Source organism: Equus caballus, chromosome 7, assembly GCF_041296265.1.
Source record: "Equus caballus isolate H_3958 breed thoroughbred chromosome 7, TB-T2T, whole genome shotgun sequence".
Taxonomy (NCBI): Eukaryota; Metazoa; Chordata; class Mammalia; order Perissodactyla; family Equidae; genus Equus; species Equus caballus.
The window spans coordinates 55073467-55092071 of NC_091690.1; the positions used below are offsets into that span (position 1 = coordinate 55073467).

An 18605-nucleotide genomic window follows, 5' to 3' on the forward strand; every position below is an offset into this window, starting at 1 on the left:
TGTTTCCATCAGATTTGGCAGAACACACACGAGGAGAGGAAAGCCGGCAAGAGGGGAGGGGGTGGATTTCCAAAGGAGAAGGAAGCTGCGCCAACCCCGCAAAAGGCACACAGATGCGAGCTCCCCGCGCACGCCCTCACGCACGCCTCCCCCCCGCCAACACACACAAACACACACACACACAAACTCCTATGTAACACAGACATTCGCAGAGGCACGTTCACAAATCCCCGTAAAGTCTGCCTGAGCTCAGCCCCAAATTCCCCTCCGAAGTTCTCAAAGGGCAAGCGATTGCCTAGTGAAAGGACTCCTCCCTCGAGGCTCCGGCTCCCAGGAAAGGAACTCAGAGCCCCGCCTGGTCGGCAAGCGGGCTGGGACTCAAGCCAGAGAGTCCCCCCGGGTCCGGCGTGCATGTGGCTCCCCTTTCTTCTTCTCTTCCAAGCTCCCTAGTTTGGCAGAACTCTCGCTGGGACGGCCTTCCCAGAAATCCATTGATTGGTCCCCCGGAAGAATACCCTTCCGGTTGACCCTGAGAAGACCCCAGAAACAGGTCAGGTGAAGCACTTCCTGGCTGCAAGGAAGGGAGAGGGTCGAGCGGACAGGGAAGACGGCTGCCAGGCGACGGCTGGACGATGGGGGCGGAGTCAGGGAGAGGGGCCAGTGGACGGATCTGGAAGGGATTGGGCGGACTCTGAAGCCAGCCCTCCTCGGGAGTCCTCCTCACACGTCCCCCCTGGCCGGCCCCTCCTCTTCTGGAGCCCAGGGCCAACCAATCCCATCCGACCTGGACGACGACGAGCCCCCTGGCTCCGCCCCCGCTGACCCCAGCTGCGGGCATTTCCCCCGGATCTCCAGCAGTCCCTGCCCTCCTCCAACCGCCTCAGGCCACGGGAACGCTTCCTCCAGAACTGAGTGCCCAGCTTTGGGACGGACACTGCTCGCGCAGGAGAGAGAGGGGATCCGTGAGCCGCCAGCTCCGATTTCCAGGTCGTAGCACCGGGACGAGGGTTTGCTTGGACAAAGGAGGCAGGAGCACCTTCCCGATGGATGGTTCCCGGCGCCCGAGGAGACCGCGGGAGTCCCGGACAGAATCGAAGGGCCGCAGAGTTGGAGACACCTGGTACGTTGGGGCGTGTGTGAGGGAGGACGAGGCGGGCTCCTCTGTGTGCCTAGGGGTGTGTGTGTGTGTGTGTGTGTGTGTGTGTGTGTGTGTGTCCGTGTGTGTGTTTGTGTGTGTTTGTGTGTGTGTGTGTGCGCGTGCGTGTTTCAGTGGATGGCACCAGGGGAGAGGAGAAGGGAGAAGCCGGGCCTCCCAGGAGGCTGGGCATTTGGAAGCTGAGGAAAGGGAGAATCGCTATGTCCAGAGGAATCCCTTCGGGGTGGGGAGGTTGGGAGGAGCCCTCAGGAGACGCGTCTCGGGTTTGCTCCCTCCTTGCTCTCTTCCTGTGCTCCGGCCTTACAATTCCCCATGCCGACACACTCTCTGTGGGGTCGTCTCCCTCCTCTGCGGGAAGGGAGAGGGGAGCAGAGGATCCGAGGGTTCCACCACCGTCTCACCCGGACGGGGGAGGGTTCCCTCCGTGTCCGCTGTTTTTCTTCTGGCCCTCAGCACCGCGCGTGGAATCCGGGGGCAGACAGGACTGTCCCCTGTGGAGCGCGGGCACCTCTTTCTGCAAAGTGCTCAGGCCCGAGGAGATGTCTCTCCTTCTCCTGTGGAGGAGCCCCGTCCAGAGGGCACTCTTTCCCGTGGGCACCGTCCCTGGTTCCCTCCCTATCGGCGGTGCAGGGGGGCTGGCGGTGGTGGGGGGGGTGAGGAGTGGGGGGGGTTGGGGCTGGGGGTGGTTGGGGGGGTGGGGCCTGGGGGTTTGGGGGGGGTGGGGTGGGGCTTTCCCCAGCGAGGGGGTGAGGGAGGACGCGGAGAGGCGGGTGTCGGGAGGCAAGCAGCACCCGGGGAGGAGCAGCTCTCCTTGGAAGGGAAGGACGCGTGCCTTGGCCCTGGGGCTCAGGGTGGGCGCGTGAGCGGGATGAGAAGGCGGGCTTTCAGGCGTGTGGGAAGTGGACCCCGGGTTCCTGCGTGCGAGGTCTGACCGTGTCCCTCCCTGTCCTGCAGCTCGGCCACCCCCGCCCCGCGGAAGGCGGCGAAACGGAGGCGGCAGGCGGAGCAGGATCCCCGCACAGGTAAGGCGCTTTCCTGCTTTCTCGAAGGAGTGGGCTGCTGGGGAGAAGGCGTGCCAGGGCTTCCGGAAAGGAACAGCTGCCTCCTCTGGAATGTCCCGGGCGGCTTCCTCGGTTCTTCCGGCCACCCGTCCCGCGGCCGGTCTGGGCCGAGTCCCGGGGCTCTCCGGGCTCACGCCCTCTGCTCTCAAGAACACCCTGCGGGAGCAGAGCATTCACCTCGCACCCTCCGCTCTCTCCGCAGGGGCAGAGCCAGCCGCAGTGCCAGGAGCTCCCTGCCCGGCTCCAGCGCGGGCCCCGGAAGCAGCCCAGGTGAGTGGGCGGGAGGGACTCTGGAGGCTGGCCAGAGGGCCGCTGCTGCCCGGGCTCCAGGCCCCCAGCCAAGCCCCGCAGATGACCCTCCAGCTGGCGCTCAGCCTGAGCAGGACCTCCACCGCCTGGGGGGTGGGGGGAGGTGGCCAGGCAGAGTTTCCCTCGGGGACGGGGCGGGGGCTGGCGGCTGGCAGCTCCCTCCCCAAGAGGCCTCTCGGAGGGCCCCTGGGTGCTGGAGAACTCAGAGCTTTCCTCCCGCAGGGGCCGCGGACGCCCAGCACGCAGAGGATGCAGATGGTCGTGGTGGTCCTGGAGCCGGGAACAGCCCTTGAGCTGCGCCTGGGTGCGGAAGTCCTGGTCCTGGCCCCCCACGCAGCCCTGCAGCTCACGCTCGGCAACCTGGCGCTCGTCGTCGTCCCTGCGCGCGTCCTGAGCTCTTCCGAGGCTCTGTGGTTCCCTGCCCACGCGCGCTGGCTCTGGCCCGGCCCGACCCAGGCCGCCTGGGCCATCAACGTGCAAGACGGATCCCTTTGCGCCCAGAGAGCGGAGCCCAGCGGAGCGCCCCCCGCGCCAGAGGACGGGGAGGCTAGGCGAGGCTGCCGGCCCCCCGCGGGACCCTGGGCCGGCGGAGTCCCGGGCCTCAGCCCCTCCTCCCCGCACACCCTCCTCCTCCAAGCTCTCCGCGGGGCCCCTGCCCGCCAGGGCTGCGGGCTCCCGCCCGAGCCCAGGGCCGGGCTGCGCCCTCTGCCGGCCGAGTTCAGCCTGGACCTCCGCGGCCTGGGGCCCCCGCCCAGCTCGGAGCTCAGACCTCTGCCTCCCTCCCCGAGTCCCAGTCCGCCGCCCAGAAGCTGCCGCGCGCCGCCCCGTCGCAGGCCCCCCGCCAAGGCCCGCAGGCGTCTCTTCCGAGGGGATTGACCGGCCGCGAGCGCCCACCCCACGCGCAAGAATTGGCGCCCGCCGTTCGGGAGCCGCGGACGCCTGCTCCTTCTAGGGTGTCTCCCTGAGGCGGGATCACTCTCTGCCGGGAACACCGCGCGGGCGGCTGGCGCTCCAGGCGGGAGCGGAGGCCGCCAGGGACCTCTCCCCCAGACCCGGGCTCTGCCACAGGGGCTCCGGACAGGCGGAAGAGAGCACCGGGAGGGTGGGGAGAAAAGAGCTGCCAATCCCTCCTGCCGCGAAGGACTCCGACATCCAGAAGAGGGCACATCTGGTCAGGGTCCTCTGCGAGGAACCACACCCAAGACCCTAGAAGAAAGCACGCCAAAGCCTGGAGCGCGCGCCTCCCCAGAGAGGGTCTCCCAAAGCACCTGAAAGCGTGCTCCGCCCGCATCACGCCCTGGAGCGGGAGCGGAAGGCGCAGGAGCTCTCCGGGTAGGGGGAGGGGGGCGTTAGCACACCTTGCCGCCATGAGAACGGCTCCAGGAGAACAGCACGATGGACCTGTCCGAAGGCTGGGCAGGACGCGGAGCCGCTGGAACTCTCCCCCGCCCCCCCCACCCCCCGTTGCTGGCGGGGAGCCCAGAATGGGGCAACTTGCTGAAATGGAGTGTAGTTCCTCGACTCCTTCATCCTAGGCTTCCCGTTCATCCCACCCGGCTCTCCCACTCTGAGAGATCTGCTTGAGAGCCACGAACGGGTCTGTTCAGGGAGACGCCGAAGGCCGGAGTGGCCAGCAGCTGTCTCCACAATACAGCCAAGGGTGGGGTGTGACCTCCCCCGTGCCCTTCGGGGTTGCGTGGAGACTGAGAAGGGGACCCACCCCGGCCAGGGCACTGCCCCTCAGCGATCAAGAGGATGGGCTTTTTCCGCTCGATTCCATGGCCCACCCCGGTCAGTCGCCTCTGAATGCTTCTAGTCCCTCCAGGTGTGGGATGATTTTCAGGGCGGTTTGGGCGACCGGGGCTGTGGGAACCTTACGAGAGGCGATCGAGGACATCTCCCTACAGACCAAGGGTCTCGCATCCAATGGCACTTTCAGACGGGATGCGCCGAAACCGTGAAACCCACACTGGCTTTCCAAGCCTGCCACGAAGAGAAAGGTGACCGTGACTCTTCATTCTGGGGGGAAACGGCAGTGCCCATGATCCTATTGGAACTTGAGTGTAATAAATCGATCTCGAAACGTGCTTGATTTTGGGGTGTGATCATTTCTCACGTCTGTTGGCTCGACAACTTGGAAGCACGTGGGGGCGCTGTTCTGTTTCCATCAGATTTGGCAGAACACACACGAGGAGAGGAAAGCCGGCAAGAGGGGAGGGGGTGGATTTCCAAAGGAGAAGGAAGCTGCGCCAACCCCGCAAAAGGCACACAGATGCGAGCTCCCCGCGCACGCCCTCACGCACGCCTCCCCCCCGCCAACACACACAAACACACACACACACAAACTCCTATGTAACACAGACATTCGCAGAGGCACGTTCACAAATCCCCGTAAAGTCTGCCTGAGCTCAGCCCCAAATTCCCCTCCGAAGTTCTCAAAGGGCAAGCGATTGCCTAGTGAAAGGACTCCTCCCTCGAGGCTCCGGCTCCCAGGAAAGGAACTCAGAGCCCCGCCTGGTCGGCAAGCGGGCTGGGACTCAAGCCAGAGAGTCCCCCCGGGTCCGGCGTGCATGTGGCTCCCCTTTCTTCTTCTCTTCCAAGCTCCCTAGTTTGGCAGAACTCTCGCTGGGACGGCCTTCCCAGAAATCCATTGATTGGTCCCCCGGAAGAATACCCTTCCGGTTGACCCTGAGAAGACCCCAGAAACAGGTCAGGTGAAGCACTTCCTGGCTGCAAGGAAGGGAGAGGGTCGAGCGGACAGGGAAGACGGCTGCCAGGCGAAGGCTGGACGATGGGGGCGGAGTCAGGGAGAGGGGCCAGTGGACGGATCTGGAAGGGATTGGGCGGACTCTGAAGCCAGCCCTCCTCGGGAGTCCTCCTCACACGTCCCCCCTGGCCGGCCCCTCCTCTTCTGGAGCCCAGGGCCAACCAATCCCATCCGACCTGGACGACGACGAGCCCCCTGGCTCCGCCCCCGCTGACCCCAGCTGCGGGCATTTCCCCCGGATCTCCAGCAGTCCCTGCCCTCCTCCAACCGCCTCAGGCCACGGGAACGCTTCCTCCAGAACTGAGTGCCCAGCTTTGGGACGGACACTGCTCGCGCAGGAGAGAGAGGGGATCCGTGAGCCGCCAGCTCCGATTTCCAGGTCGTAGCACCGGGACGAGGGTTTGCTTGGACAAAGGAGGCAGGAGCACCTTCCCGATGGATGGTTCCCGGCGCCCGAGGAGACCGCGGGAGTCCCGGACAGAATCGAAGGGCCGCAGAGTTGGAGACACCTGGTACGTTGGGGCGTGTGTGAGGGAGGACGAGGCGGGCTCCTCTGTGTGCCTAGGGGTGTGTGTGTGTGTGTGTGTGTGTGTGTGTGTGTGTGTCCGTGTGTGTGTTTGTGTGTGTTTGTGTGTGTGTGTGTGCGCGTGCGTGTTTCAGTGGATGGCACCAGGGGAGAGGAGAAGGGAGAAGCCGGGCCTCCCAGGAGGCTGGGCATTTGGAAGCTGAGGAAAGGGAGAATCGCTATGTCCAGAGGAATCCCTTCGGGGTGGGGAGGTTGGGAGGAGCCCTCAGGAGACGCGTCTCGGGTTTGCTCCCTCCTTGCTCTCTTCCTGTGCTCCGGCCTTACAATTCCCCATGCCGACACACTCTCTGTGGGGTCGTCTCCCTCCTCTGCGGGAAGGGAGAGGGGAGCAGAGGATCCGAGGGTTCCACCACCGTCTCACCCGGACGGGGGAGGGTTCCCTCCGTGTCCGCTGTTTTTCTTCTGGCCCTCAGCACCGCGCGTGGAATCCGGGGGCAGACAGGACTGTCCCCTGTGGAGCGCGGGCACCTCTTTCTGCAAAGTGCTCAGGCCCGAGGAGATGTCTCTCCTTCTCCTGTGGAGGAGCCCCGTCCAGAGGGCACTCTTTCCCGTGGGCACCGTCCCTGGTTCCCTCCCTATCGGCGGTGCAGGGGGGCTGGCGGTGGTGGGGGGGGTGAGGAGTGGGGGGGGTTGGGGCTGGGGGTGGTTGGGGGGGTGGGGCCTGGGGGTTTGGGGGGGTGGGGTGGGGCTTTCCCCAGCGAGGGGGTGAGGGAGGACGCGGAGAGGCGGGTGTCGGGAGGCAAGCAGCACCCGGGGAGGAGCAGCTCTCCTTGGAAGGGAAGGACGCGTGCCTTGGCCCTGGGGCTCAGGGTGGGCGCGTGAGCGGGATGAGAAGGCGGGCTTTCAGGCGTGTGGGAAGTGGACCCCGGGTTCCTGCGTGCGAGGTCTGACCGTGTCCCTCCCTGTCCTGCAGCTCGGCCACCCCCGCCCCGCGGAAGGCGGCGAAACGGAGGCGGCAGGCGGAGCAGGATCCCCGCACAGGTAAGGCGCTTTCCTGCTTTCTCGAAGGAGTGGGCTGCTGGGGAGAAGGCGTGCCAGGGCTTCCGGAAAGGAACAGCTGCCTCCTCTGGAATGTCCCGGGCGGCTTCCTCGGTTCTTCCGGCCACCCGTCCCGCGGCCGGTCTGGGCCGAGTCCCGGGGCTCTCCGGGCTCACGCCCTCTGCTCTCAAGAACACCCTGCGGGAGCAGAGCATTCACCTCGCACCCTCCGCTCTCTCCGCAGGGGCAGAGCCAGCCGCAGTGCCAGGAGCTCCCTGCCCGGCTCCAGCGCGGGCCCCGGAAGCAGCCCAGGTGAGTGGGCGGGAGGGACTCTGGAGGCTGGCCAGAGGGCCGCTGCTGCCCGGGCTCCAGGCCCCCAGCCAAGCCCCGCAGATGACCCTCCAGCTGGCGCTCAGCCTGAGCAGGACCTCCACCGCCTGGGGGGTGGGGGGAGGTGGCCAGGCAGAGTTTCCCTCGGGGACGGGGCGGGGGCTGGCGGCTGGCAGCTCCCTCCCCAAGAGGCCTCTCGGAGGGCCCCTGGGTGCTGGAGAACTCAGAGCTTTCCTCCCGCAGGGGCCGCGGACGCCCAGCACGCAGAGGATGCAGATGGTCGTGGTGGTCCTGGAGCCGGGAACAGCCCTTGAGCTGCGCCTGGGTGCGGAAGTCCTGGTCCTGGCCCCCCACGCAGCCCTGCAGCTCACGCTCGGCAACCTGGCGCTCGTCGTCGTCCCTGCGCGCGTCCTGAGCTCTTCCGAGGCTCTGTGGTTCCCTGCCCACGCGCGCTGGCTCTGGCCCGGCCCGACCCAGGCCGCCTGGGCCATCAACGTGCAAGACGGATCCCTTTGCGCCCAGAGAGCGGAGCCCAGCGGAGCGCCCCCCGCGCCAGAGGACGGGGAGGCTAGGCGAGGCTGCCGGCCCCCCGCGGGACCCTGGGCCGGCGGAGTCCCGGGCCTCAGCCCCTCCTCCCCGCACACCCTCCTCCTCCAAGCTCTCCGCGGGGCCCCTGCCCGCCAGGGCTGCGGGCTCCCGCCCGAGCCCAGGGCCGGGCTGCGCCCTCTGCCGGCCGAGTTCAGCCTGGACCTCCGCGGCCTGGGGCCCCCGCCCAGCTCGGAGCTCAGACCTCTGCCTCCCTCCCCGAGTCCCAGTCCGCCGCCCAGAAGCTGCCGCGCGCCGCCCCGTCGCAGGCCCCCCGCCAAGGCCCGCAGGCGTCTCTTCCGAGGGGATTGACCGGCCGCGAGCGCCCACCCCACGCGCAAGAATTGGCGCCCGCCGTTCGGGAGCCGCGGACGCCTGCTCCTTCTAGGGTGTCTCCCTGAGGCGGGATCACTCTCTGCCGGGAACACCGCGCGGGCGGCTGGCGCTCCAGGCGGGAGCGGAGGCCGCCAGGGACCTCTCCCCCAGACCCGGGCTCTGCCACAGGGGCTCCGGACAGGCGGAAGAGAGCACCGGGAGGGTGGGGAGAAAAGAGCTGCCAATCCCTCCTGCCGCGAAGGACTCCGACATCCAGAAGAGGGCACATCTGGTCAGGGTCCTCTGCGAGGAACCACACCCAAGACCCTAGAAGAAAGCACGCCAAAGCCTGGAGCGCGCGCCTCCCCAGAGAGGGTCTCCCAAAGCACCTGAAAGCGTGCTCCGCCCGCATCACGCCCTGGAGCGGGAGCGGAAGGCGCAGGAGCTCTCCGGGTAGGGGGAGGGGGGCGTTAGCACACCTTGCCGCCATGAGAACGGCTCCAGGAGAACAGCACGATGGACCTGTCCGAAGGCTGGGCAGGACGCGGAGCCGCTGGAACTCTCCCCCGCCCCCCCCACCCCCCGTTGCTGGCGGGGAGCCCAGAATGGGGCAACTTGCTGAAATGGAGTGTAGTTCCTCGACTCCTTCATCCTAGGCTTCCCGTTCATCCCACCCGGCTCTCCCACTCTGAGAGATCTGCTTGAGAGCCACGAACGGGTCTGTTCAGGGAGACGCCGAAGGCCGGGGTGGCCAGCAGCTGTCTCCACAATACAGCCAAGGGTGGGGTGTGACCTCCCCCGTGCCCTTCGGGGTTGCGTGGAGACTGAGAAGGGGACCCACCCCGGCCAGGGCACTGCCCCTCAGCGATCAAGAGGATGGGCTTTTTCCGCTCGATTCCATGGCCCACCCCGGTCAGTCGCCTCTGAATGCTTCTAGTCCCTCCAGGTGTGGGATGATTTTCAGGGCGGTTTGGGCGACCGGGGCTGTGGGAACCTTACGAGAGGCGATCGAGGACATCTCCCTACAGACCAAGGGTCTCGCATCCAATGGCACTTTCAGACGGGATGCGCCGAAACCGTGAAACCCACACTGGCTTTCCAAGCCTGCCACGAAGAGAAAGGTGACCGTGACTCTTCATTCTGGGGGGAAACGGCAGTGCCCATGATCCTATTGGAACTTGAGTGTAATAAATCGATCTCGAAACGTGCTTGATTTTGGGGTGTGATCATTTCTCACGTCTGTTGGCTCGACAACTTGGAAGCACGTGGGGGCGCTGTTCTGTTTCCATCAGATTTGGCAGAACACACACGAGGAGAGGAAAGCCGGCAAGAGGGGAGGGGGTGGATTTCCAAAGGAGAAGGAAGCTGCGCCAACCCCGCAAAAGGCACACAGATGCGAGCTCCCCGCGCACGCCCTCACGCACGCCTCCCCCCCGCCAACACACACAAACACACACACACACAAACTCCTATGTAACACAGACATTCGCAGAGGCACGTTCACAAATCCCCGTAAAGTCTGCCTGAGCTCAGCCCCAAATTCCCCTCCGAAGTTCTCAAAGGGCAAGCGATTGCCTAGTGAAAGGACTCCTCCCTCGAGGCTCCGGCTCCCAGGAAAGGAACTCAGAGCCCCGCCTGGTCGGCAAGCGGGCTGGGACTCAAGCCAGAGAGTCCCCCCGGGTCCGGCGTGCATGTGGCTCCCCTTTCTTCTTCTCTTCCAAGCTCCCTAGTTTGGCAGAACTCTCGCTGGGACGGCCTTCCCAGAAATCCATTGATTGGTCCCCCGGAAGAATACCCTTCCGGTTGACCCTGAGAAGACCCCAGAAACAGGTCAGGTGAAGCACTTCCTGGCTGCAAGGAAGGGAGAGGGTCGAGCGGACAGGGAAGACGGCTGCCAGGCGAAGGCTGGACGATGGGGGCGGAGTCAGGGAGAGGGGCCAGTGGACGGATCTGGAAGGGATTGGGCGGACTCTGAAGCCAGCCCTCCTCGGGAGTCCTCCTCACACGTCCCCCCTGGCCGGCCCCTCCTCTTCTGGAGCCCAGGGCCAACCAATCCCATCCGACCTGGACGACGACGAGCCCCCTGGCTCCGCCCCCGCTGACCCCAGCTGCGGGCATTTCCCCCGGATCTCCAGCAGTCCCTGCCCTCCTCCAACCGCCTCAGGCCACGGGAACGCTTCCTCCAGAACTGAGTGCCCAGCTTTGGGACGGACACTGCTCGCGCAGGAGAGAGAGGGGATCCGTGAGCCGCCAGCTCCGATTTCCAGGTCGTAGCACCGGGACGAGGGTTTGCTTGGACAAAGGAGGCAGGAGCACCTTCCCGATGGATGGTTCCCGGCGCCCGAGGAGACCGCGGGAGTCCCGGACAGAATCGAAGGGCCGCAGAGTTGGAGACACCTGGTACGTTGGGGCGTGTGTGAGGGAGGACGAGGCGGGCTCCTCTGTGTGCCTAGGGGTGTGTGTGTGTGTGTGTGTGTGTGTGTGTGTGTGTGTCCGTGTGTGTGTTTGTGTGTGTTTGTGTGTGTGTGTGTGCGCGTGCGTGTTTCAGTGGATGGCACCAGGGGAGAGGAGAAGGGAGAAGCCGGGCCTCCCAGGAGGCTGGGCATTTGGAAGCTGAGGAAAGGGAGAATCGCTATGTCCAGAGGAATCCCTTCGGGGTGGGGAGGTTGGGAGGAGCCCTCAGGAGACGCGTCTCGGGTTTGCTCCCTCCTTGCTCTCTTCCTGTGCTCCGGCCTTACAATTCCCCATGCCGACACACTCTCTGTGGGGTCGTCTCCCTCCTCTGCGGGAAGGGAGAGGGGAGCAGAGGATCCGAGGGTTCCACCACCGTCTCACCCGGACGGGGGAGGGTTCCCTCCGTGTCCGCTGTTTTTCTTCTGGCCCTCAGCACCGCGCGTGGAATCCGGGGGCAGACAGGACTGTCCCCTGTGGAGCGCGGGCACCTCTTTCTGCAAAGTGCTCAGGCCCGAGGAGATGTCTCTCCTTCTCCTGTGGAGGAGCCCCGTCCAGAGGGCACTCTTTCCCGTGGGCACCGTCCCTGGTTCCCTCCCTATCGGCGGTGCAGGGGGGCTGGCGGTGGTGGGGGGGGTGAGGAGTGGGGGGGGTTGGGGCTGGGGGTGGTTGGGGGGGTGGGGCCTGGGGGTTTGGGGGGGTGGGGTGGGGCTTTCCCCAGCGAGGGGGTGAGGGAGGACGCGGAGAGGCGGGTGTCGGGAGGCAAGCAGCACCCGGGGAGGAGCAGCTCTCCTTGGAAGGGAAGGACGCGTGCCTTGGCCCTGGGGCTCAGGGTGGGCGCGTGAGCGGGATGAGAAGGCGGGCTTTCAGGCGTGTGGGAAGTGGACCCCGGGTTCCTGCGTGCGAGGTCTGACCGTGTCCCTCCCTGTCCTGCAGCTCGGCCACCCCCGCCCCGCGGAAGGCGGCGAAACGGAGGCGGCAGGCGGAGCAGGATCCCCGCACAGGTAAGGCGCTTTCCTGCTTTCTCGAAGGAGTGGGCTGCTGGGGAGAAGGCGTGCCAGGGCTTCCGGAAAGGAACAGCTGCCTCCTCTGGAATGTCCCGGGCGGCTTCCTCGGTTCTTCCGGCCACCCGTCCCGCGGCCGGTCTGGGCCGAGTCCCGGGGCTCTCCGGGCTCACGCCCTCTGCTCTCAAGAACACCCTGCGGGAGCAGAGCATTCACCTCGCACCCTCCGCTCTCTCCGCAGGGGCAGAGCCAGCCGCAGTGCCAGGAGCTCCCTGCCCGGCTCCAGCGCGGGCCCCGGAAGCAGCCCAGGTGAGTGGGCGGGAGGGACTCTGGAGGCTGGCCAGAGGGCCGCTGCTGCCCGGGCTCCAGGCCCCCAGCCAAGCCCCGCAGATGACCCTCCAGCTGGCGCTCAGCCTGAGCAGGACCTCCACCGCCTGGGGGGTGGGGGGAGGTGGCCAGGCAGAGTTTCCCTCGGGGACGGGGCGGGGGCTGGCGGCTGGCAGCTCCCTCCCCAAGAGGCCTCTCGGAGGGCCCCTGGGTGCTGGAGAACTCAGAGCTTTCCTCCCGCAGGGGCCGCGGACGCCCAGCACGCAGAGGATGCAGATGGTCGTGGTGGTCCTGGAGCCGGGAACAGCCCTTGAGCTGCGCCTGGGTGCGGAAGTCCTGGTCCTGGCCCCCCACGCAGCCCTGCAGCTCACGCTCGGCAACCTGGCGCTCGTCGTCGTCCCTGCGCGCGTCCTGAGCTCTTCCGAGGCTCTGTGGTTCCCTGCCCACGCGCGCTGGCTCTGGCCCGGCCCGACCCAGGCCGCCTGGGCCATCAACGTGCAAGACGGATCCCTTTGCGCCCAGAGAGCGGAGCCCAGCGGAGCGCCCCCCGCGCCAGAGGACGGGGAGGCTAGGCGAGGCTGCCGGCCCCCCGCGGGACCCTGGGCCGGCGGAGTCCCGGGCCTCAGCCCCTCCTCCCCGCACACCCTCCTCCTCCAAGCTCTCCGCGGGGCCCCTGCCCGCCAGGGCTGCGGGCTCCCGCCCGAGCCCAGGGCCGGGCTGCGCCCTCTGCCGGCCGAGTTCAGCCTGGACCTCCGCGGCCTGGGGCCCCCGCCCAGCTCGGAGCTCAGACCTCTGCCTCCCTCCCCGAGTCCCAGTCCGCCGCCCAGAAGCTGCCGCGCGCCGCCCCGTCGCAGGCCCCCCGCCAAGGCCCGCAGGCGTCTCTTCCGAGGGGATTGACCGGCCGCGAGCGCCCACCCCACGCGCAAGAATTGGCGCCCGCCGTTCGGGAGCCGCGGACGCCTGCTCCTTCTAGGGTGTCTCCCTGAGGCGGGATCACTCTCTGCCGGGAACACCGCGCGGGCGGCTGGCGCTCCAGGCGGGAGCGGAGGCCGCCAGGGACCTCTCCCCCAGACCCGGGCTCTGCCACAGGGGCTCCGGACAGGCGGAAGAGAGCACCGGGAGGGTGGGGAGAAAAGAGCTGCCAATCCCTCCTGCCGCGAAGGACTCCGACATCCAGAAGAGGGCACATCTGGTCAGGGTCCTCTGCGAGGAACCACACCCAAGACCCTAGAAGAAAGCACGCCAAAGCCTGGAGCGCGCGCCTCCCCAGAGAGGGTCTCCCAAAGCACCTGAAAGCGTGCTCCGCCCGCATCACGCCCTGGAGCGGGAGCGGAAGGCGCAGGAGCTCTCCGGGTAGGGGGAGGGGGGCGTTAGCACACCTTGCCGCCATGAGAACGGCTCCAGGAGAACAGCACGATGGACCTGTCCGAAGGCTGGGCAGGACGCGGAGCCGCTGGAACTCTCCCCCGCCCCCCCCACCCCCCGTTGCTGGCGGGGAGCCCAGAATGGGGCAACTTGCTGAAATGGAGTGTAGTTCCTCGACTCCTTCATCCTAGGCTTCCCGTTCATCCCACCCGGCTCTCCCACTCTGAGAGATCTGCTTGAGAGCCACGAACGGGTCTGTTCAGGGAGACGCCGAAGGCCGGGGTGGCCAGCAGCTGTCTCCACAATACAGCCAAGGGTGGGGTGTGACCTCCCCCGTGCCCTTCGGGGTTGCGTGGAGACTGAGAAGGGGACCCACCCCGGCCAGGGCACTGCCCCTCAGCGATCAAGAGGATGGGCTTTTTCCGCTCGATTCCATGGCCCACCCCGGTCAGTCGCCTCTGAATGCTTCTAGTCCCTCCAGGTGTGGGATGATTTTCAGGGCGGTTTGGGCGACCGGGGCTGTGGGAACCTTACGAGAGGCGATCGAGGACATCTCCCTACAGACCAAGGGTCTCGCATCCAATGGCACTTTCAGACGGGATGCGCCGAAACCGTGAAACCCACACTGGCTTTCCAAGCCTGCCACGAAGAGAAAGGTGACCGTGACTCTTCATTCTGGGGGGAAACGGCAGTGCCCATGATCCTATTGGAACTTGAGTGTAATAAATCGATCTCGAAACGTGCTTGATTTTGGGGTGTGATCATTTCTCACGTCTGTTGGCTCGACAACTTGGAAGCACGTGGGGGCGCTGTTCTGTTTCCATCAGATTTGGCAGAACACACACGAGGAGAGGAAAGCCGGCAAGAGGGGAGGGGGTGGATTTCCAAAGGAGAAGGAAGCTGCGCCAACCCCGCAAAAGGCACACAGATGCGAGCTCCCCGCGCACGCCCTCACGCACGCCTCCCCCCCGCCAACACACACAAACACACACACACACAAACTCCTATGTAACACAGACATTCGCAGAGGCACGTTCACAAATCCCCGTAAAGTCTGCCTGAGCTCAGCCCCAAATTCCCCTCCGAAGTTCTCAAAGGGCAAGCGATTGCCTAGTGAAAGGACTCCTCCCTCGAGGCTCCGGCTCCCAGGAAAGGAACTCAGAGCCCCGCCTGGTCGGCAAGCGGGCTGGGACTCAAGCCAGAGAGTCCCCCCGGGTCCGGCGTGCATGTGGCTCCCCTTTCTTCTTCTCTTCCAAGCTCCCTAGTTTGGCAGAACTCTCGCTGGGACGGCCTTCCCAGAAATCCATTGATTGGTCCCCCGGAAGAATACCCTTCCGGTTGACCCTGAGAAGACCCCAGAAACAGGTCAGGTGAAGCACTTCCTGGCTGCAAGGAAGGGAGAGGGTCGAGCGGACAGGGAAGACGGCTGCCAGGCGACGGCTGGACGATGGGGGCGGAGTCAGGGAGAGGGGCCGGTGGACGGATCTGGAAGGGATTGGGCGGACTCTGAAGCAAGCCCTCCTCGGGAGTCCTCCTCACACGTCCCCCCTGGCCGGCCCCTCCTCTTCTGGAGCCCAGGGCCAACCAATCCCATCCGACCTGGACGACGACGAGCCCCCTGGCTCCGCCCCCGCTGACCCCAGCTGCGGGCATTTCCCCCGGATCTCCAGCAGTCCCTGCCCTCCTCCAACCGCCTCAGGCCACGGGAACGCTTCCTCCAGAACTGAGTGCCCAGCTTTGGGACAGACACTGCTCGCGCAGGAGAGAGAGGGGATCCGTGAGCCGCCAGCTCCGATTTCCAGGTCGTAGCACCGGGACGAGGGTTTGCTTGGACAAAGGAGGCAGGAGCACCTTCCCGATGGATGGTTCCCGGCGCCCGAGGAGACCGCGGGAGTCCCGGACAGAATCGAAGGGCCGCAGAGTTGGAGACACCTGGTACGTTGGGGCGTGTGTGAGGGAGGACGAGGCGGGCTCCTCTGTGTGCCTAGGGGTGTGTGTGTGTGTGTGTGTGTGTGTGTGTGTGTGTGTCCGTGTGTGTGTGTGTGTGTGTGTTTGTGTGTGTGTGTGTGCGCGTGCGTGTTTCAGTGGATGGCACCAGGGGAGAGGAGAAGGGAGAAGCCGGGCCTCCCAGGAGGCTGGGCATTTGGAAGCTGAGGAAAGGGAGAATCGCTATGTCCAGAGGAATCCCTTCGGGGTGGGGAGGTTGGGAGGAGCCCTCAGGAGACGCGTCTCGGGTTTGCTCCCTCCTTGCTCTCTTCCTGTGCTCCGGCCTTACAATTCCCCATGCCGACACACTCTCTGTGGGGTCGTCTCCCTCCTCTGCGGGAAGGGAGAGGGGAGCAGAGGATCCGAGGGTTCCACCACCGTCTCACCCGGACGGGGGAGGGTTCCCTCCGTGTCCGCTGTTTTTCTTCTGGCCCTCAGCACCGCGCGTGGAATCCGGGGGCAGACAGGACTGTCCCCTGTGGAGCGCGGGCACCTCTTTCTGCAAAGTGCTCAGGCCCGAGGAGATGTCTCTCCTTCTCCTGTGGAGGAGCCCCGTCCAGAGGGCACTCTTTCCCGTGGGCACCGTCCCTGGTTCCCTCCCTATCGGCGGTGCAGGGGGGCTGGCGGTGGTGGGGGGGGTGAGGAGTGGGGGGGGTTGGGGCTGGGGGTGGTTGGGGGGGTGGGGCCTGGGGGTTTGGGGGGGGTGGGGTGGGGCTTTCCCCAGCGAGGGGGTGAGGGAGGACGCGGAGAGGCGGGTGTCGGGAGGCAAGCAGCACCCGGGGAGGAGCAGCTCTCCTTGGAAGGGAAGGACGCGTGCCTTGGCCCTGGGGCTCAGGGTGGGCGCGTGAGCGGGATGAGAAGGCGGGCTTTCAGGCGTGTGGGAAGTGGACCCCGGGTTCCTGCGTGCGAGGTCTGACCGTGTCCCTCCCTGTCCTGCAGCTCGGCCACCCCCGCCCCGCGGAAGGCGGCGAAACGGAGGCGGCAGGCGGAGCAGGATCCCCGCACAGGTAAGGCGCTTTCCTGCTTTCTCGAAGGAGTGGGCTGCTGGGGAGAAGGCGTGCCAGGGCTTCCGGAAAGGAACAGCTGCCTCCTCTGGAATGTCCCGGGCGGCTTCCTCGGTTCTTCCGGCCACCCGTCCCGCGGCCGGTCTGGGCCGAGTCCCGGGGCTCTCCGGGCTCACGCCCTCTGCTCTCAAGAACACCCTGCGGGAGCAGAGCATTCACCTCGCACCCTCCGCTCTCTCCGCAGGGGCAGAGCCAGCCGCAGTGCCAGGAGCTCCCTGCCCGGCTCCAGCGCGGGCCCCGGAAGCAGCCCAGGTGAGTGGGCGGGAGGGACTCTGGAGGCTGGCCAGAGGGCCGCTGCTGCCCGGGCTCCAGGCCCCCAGCCAAGCCCCGCAGATGACCCTCCAGCTGGCGCTCAGCCTGAGCAGGACCTCCACCGCCTGGGGGGTGGGGGGAGGTGGCCAGGCAGAGTTTCCCTCGGGGACGGGGCGGGGGCTGGCGGCTGGCAGCTCCCTCCCCAAGAGGCCTCTCGGAGGGCCCCTGGGTGCTGGAGAACTCAGAGCTTTCCTCCCGCAGGGGCCGCGGACGCCCAGCACGCAGAGGATGCAGATGGTCGTGGTGGTCCTGGAGCCGGGAACAGCCCTTGAGCTGCGCCTGGGTGCGGAAGTCCTGGTCCTGGCCCCCCACGCAGCCCTGCAGCTCACGCTCGGCAACCTGGCGCTCGTCGTCGTCCCTGCGCGCGTCCTGAGCTCTTCCGAGGCTCTGTGGTTCCCTGCCCACGCGCGCTGGCTCTGGCCCGGCCCGACCCAGGCCGCCTGGGCCATCAACGTGCAAGACGGATCCCTTTGCGCCCAGAGAGCGGAGCCCAGCGGAGCGCCCCCCGCGCCAGAGGACGGGGAGGCTAGGCGAGGCTGCCGGCCCCCCGCGGGACCCTGGGCCGGCGGAGTCCCGGGCCTCAGCCCCTCCTCCCCGCACACCCTCCTCCTCCAAGCTCTCCGCGGGGCCCCTGCCCGCCAGGGCTGCGGGCTCCCGCCCGAGCCCAGGGCCGGGCTGCGCCCTCTGCCGGCCGAGTTCAGCCTGGACCTCCGCGGCCTGGGGCCCCCGCCCAGCTCGGAGCTCAGACCTCTGCCTCCCTCCCCGAGTCCCAGTCCGCCGCCCAGAAGCTGCCGCGCGCCGCCCCGTCGCAGGCCCCCCGCCAAGGCCCGCAGGCGTCTCTTCCGAGGGGATTGACCGGCCGCGAGCGCCCACCCCACGCGCAAGAATTGGCGCCCGCCGTTCGGGAGCCGCGGACGCCTGCTCCTTCTAGGGTGTCTCCCTGAGGCGGGATCACTCTCTGCCGGGAACACCGCGCGGGCGGCTGGCGCTCCAGGCGGGAGCGGAGGCCGCCAGGGACCTCTCCCCCAGACCCGGGCTCTGCCACAGGGGCTCCGGACAGGCGGAAGAGAGCACCGGGAGGGTGGGGAGAAAAGAGCTGCCAATCCCTCCTGCCGCGAAGGACTCCGACATCCAGAAGAGGGCACATCTGGTCAGGGTCCTCTGCGAGGAACCACACCCAAGACCCTAGAAGAAAGCACGCCAAAGCCTGGAGCGCGCGCCTCCCCAGAGAGGGTCTCCCAAAGCACCTGAAAGCGTGCTCCGCCCGCATCACGCCCTGGAGCGGGAGCGGAAGGCGCAGGAGCTCTCCGGGTAGGGGGAGGGGGGCGTTAGCACACCTTGCCGCCATGAGAACGGCTCCAGGAGAACAGCACGATGGACCTGTCCGAAGGCTGGGCAGGACGCGGAGCCGCTGGAACTCTCCCCCGCCCCCCCCACCCCCCGTTGCTGGCGGGGAGCCCAGAATGGGGCAACTTGCTGAAATGGAGTGTAGTTCCTCGACTCCTTCATCCTAGGCTTCCCGTTCATCCCACCCGGCTCTCCCACTCTGAGAGATCTGCTTGAGAGCCACGAACGGGTCTGTTCAGGGAGACGCCGAAGGCCGGAGTGGCCAGCAGCTGTCTCCACAATACAGCCAAGGGTGGGGTGTGACCTCCCCCGTGCCCTTCGGGGTTGCGTGGAGACTGAGAAGGGGACCCACCCCGGCCAGGGCACTGCCCCTCAGCGATCAAGAGGATGGGCTTTTTCCGCTCGATTCCATGGCCCACCCCGGTCAGTCGCCTCTGAATGCTTCTAGTCCCTCCAGGTGTGGGATGATTTTCAGGGCGGTTTGGGCGACCGGGGCTGTGGGAACCTTACGAGAGGCGATCGAGGACATCTCCCTACAGACCAAGGGTCTCGCATCCAATGGCACTTTCAGACGGGATGCGCCGAAACCGTGAAACCCACACTGGCTTTCCAAGCCTGCCACGAAGAGAAAGGTGACCGTGACTCTTCATTCTGGGGGGAAA

General features: G+C 66.7%; 4 protein-coding genes across 4 annotated transcripts; all 4 read left to right on the forward strand.

Moving 5' to 3' along the window:
* Nucleotides 1-1043: 1043 nt before the first annotated feature.
* LOC138925256 (proline-rich protein 23D1-like) lies at nucleotides 1044-3402 on the forward strand. Its single transcript, XM_070275020.1, has 4 exons — nucleotides 1044-1120; nucleotides 2111-2178; nucleotides 2420-2487; nucleotides 2749-3402. The coding sequence occupies exons 1-4, from the start codon at nucleotides 1044-1046 to the stop codon at nucleotides 3400-3402; spliced, it is 867 nt and encodes a 288-aa protein (XP_070131121.1).
* Nucleotides 3403-5728: 2326 nt separating this feature from the next.
* LOC138925257 (proline-rich protein 23D1-like) lies at nucleotides 5729-8084 on the forward strand. The gene is made up of 4 exons (XM_070275021.1): nucleotides 5729-5805; nucleotides 6793-6860; nucleotides 7102-7169; nucleotides 7431-8084. Exons 1-4 carry the CDS (start codon nucleotides 5729-5731, stop codon nucleotides 8082-8084), a joined length of 867 nt encoding a protein of 288 aa, XP_070131122.1.
* A 2326-nt stretch (nucleotides 8085-10410) lies between these two features.
* LOC138925258 (proline-rich protein 23D1-like) lies at nucleotides 10411-12766 on the forward strand. The gene is made up of 4 exons (XM_070275022.1): nucleotides 10411-10487; nucleotides 11475-11542; nucleotides 11784-11851; nucleotides 12113-12766. The coding sequence occupies exons 1-4, from the start codon at nucleotides 10411-10413 to the stop codon at nucleotides 12764-12766; spliced, it is 867 nt and encodes a 288-aa protein (XP_070131123.1).
* A 2326-nt stretch (nucleotides 12767-15092) lies between these two features.
* On the forward strand, nucleotides 15093-17451 carry LOC138925259 (proline-rich protein 23D1-like). Its single transcript, XM_070275023.1, has 4 exons — nucleotides 15093-15169; nucleotides 16160-16227; nucleotides 16469-16536; nucleotides 16798-17451. Exons 1-4 carry the CDS (start codon nucleotides 15093-15095, stop codon nucleotides 17449-17451), a joined length of 867 nt encoding a protein of 288 aa, XP_070131124.1.
* Nucleotides 17452-18605: the final 1154 nt, after the last annotated feature.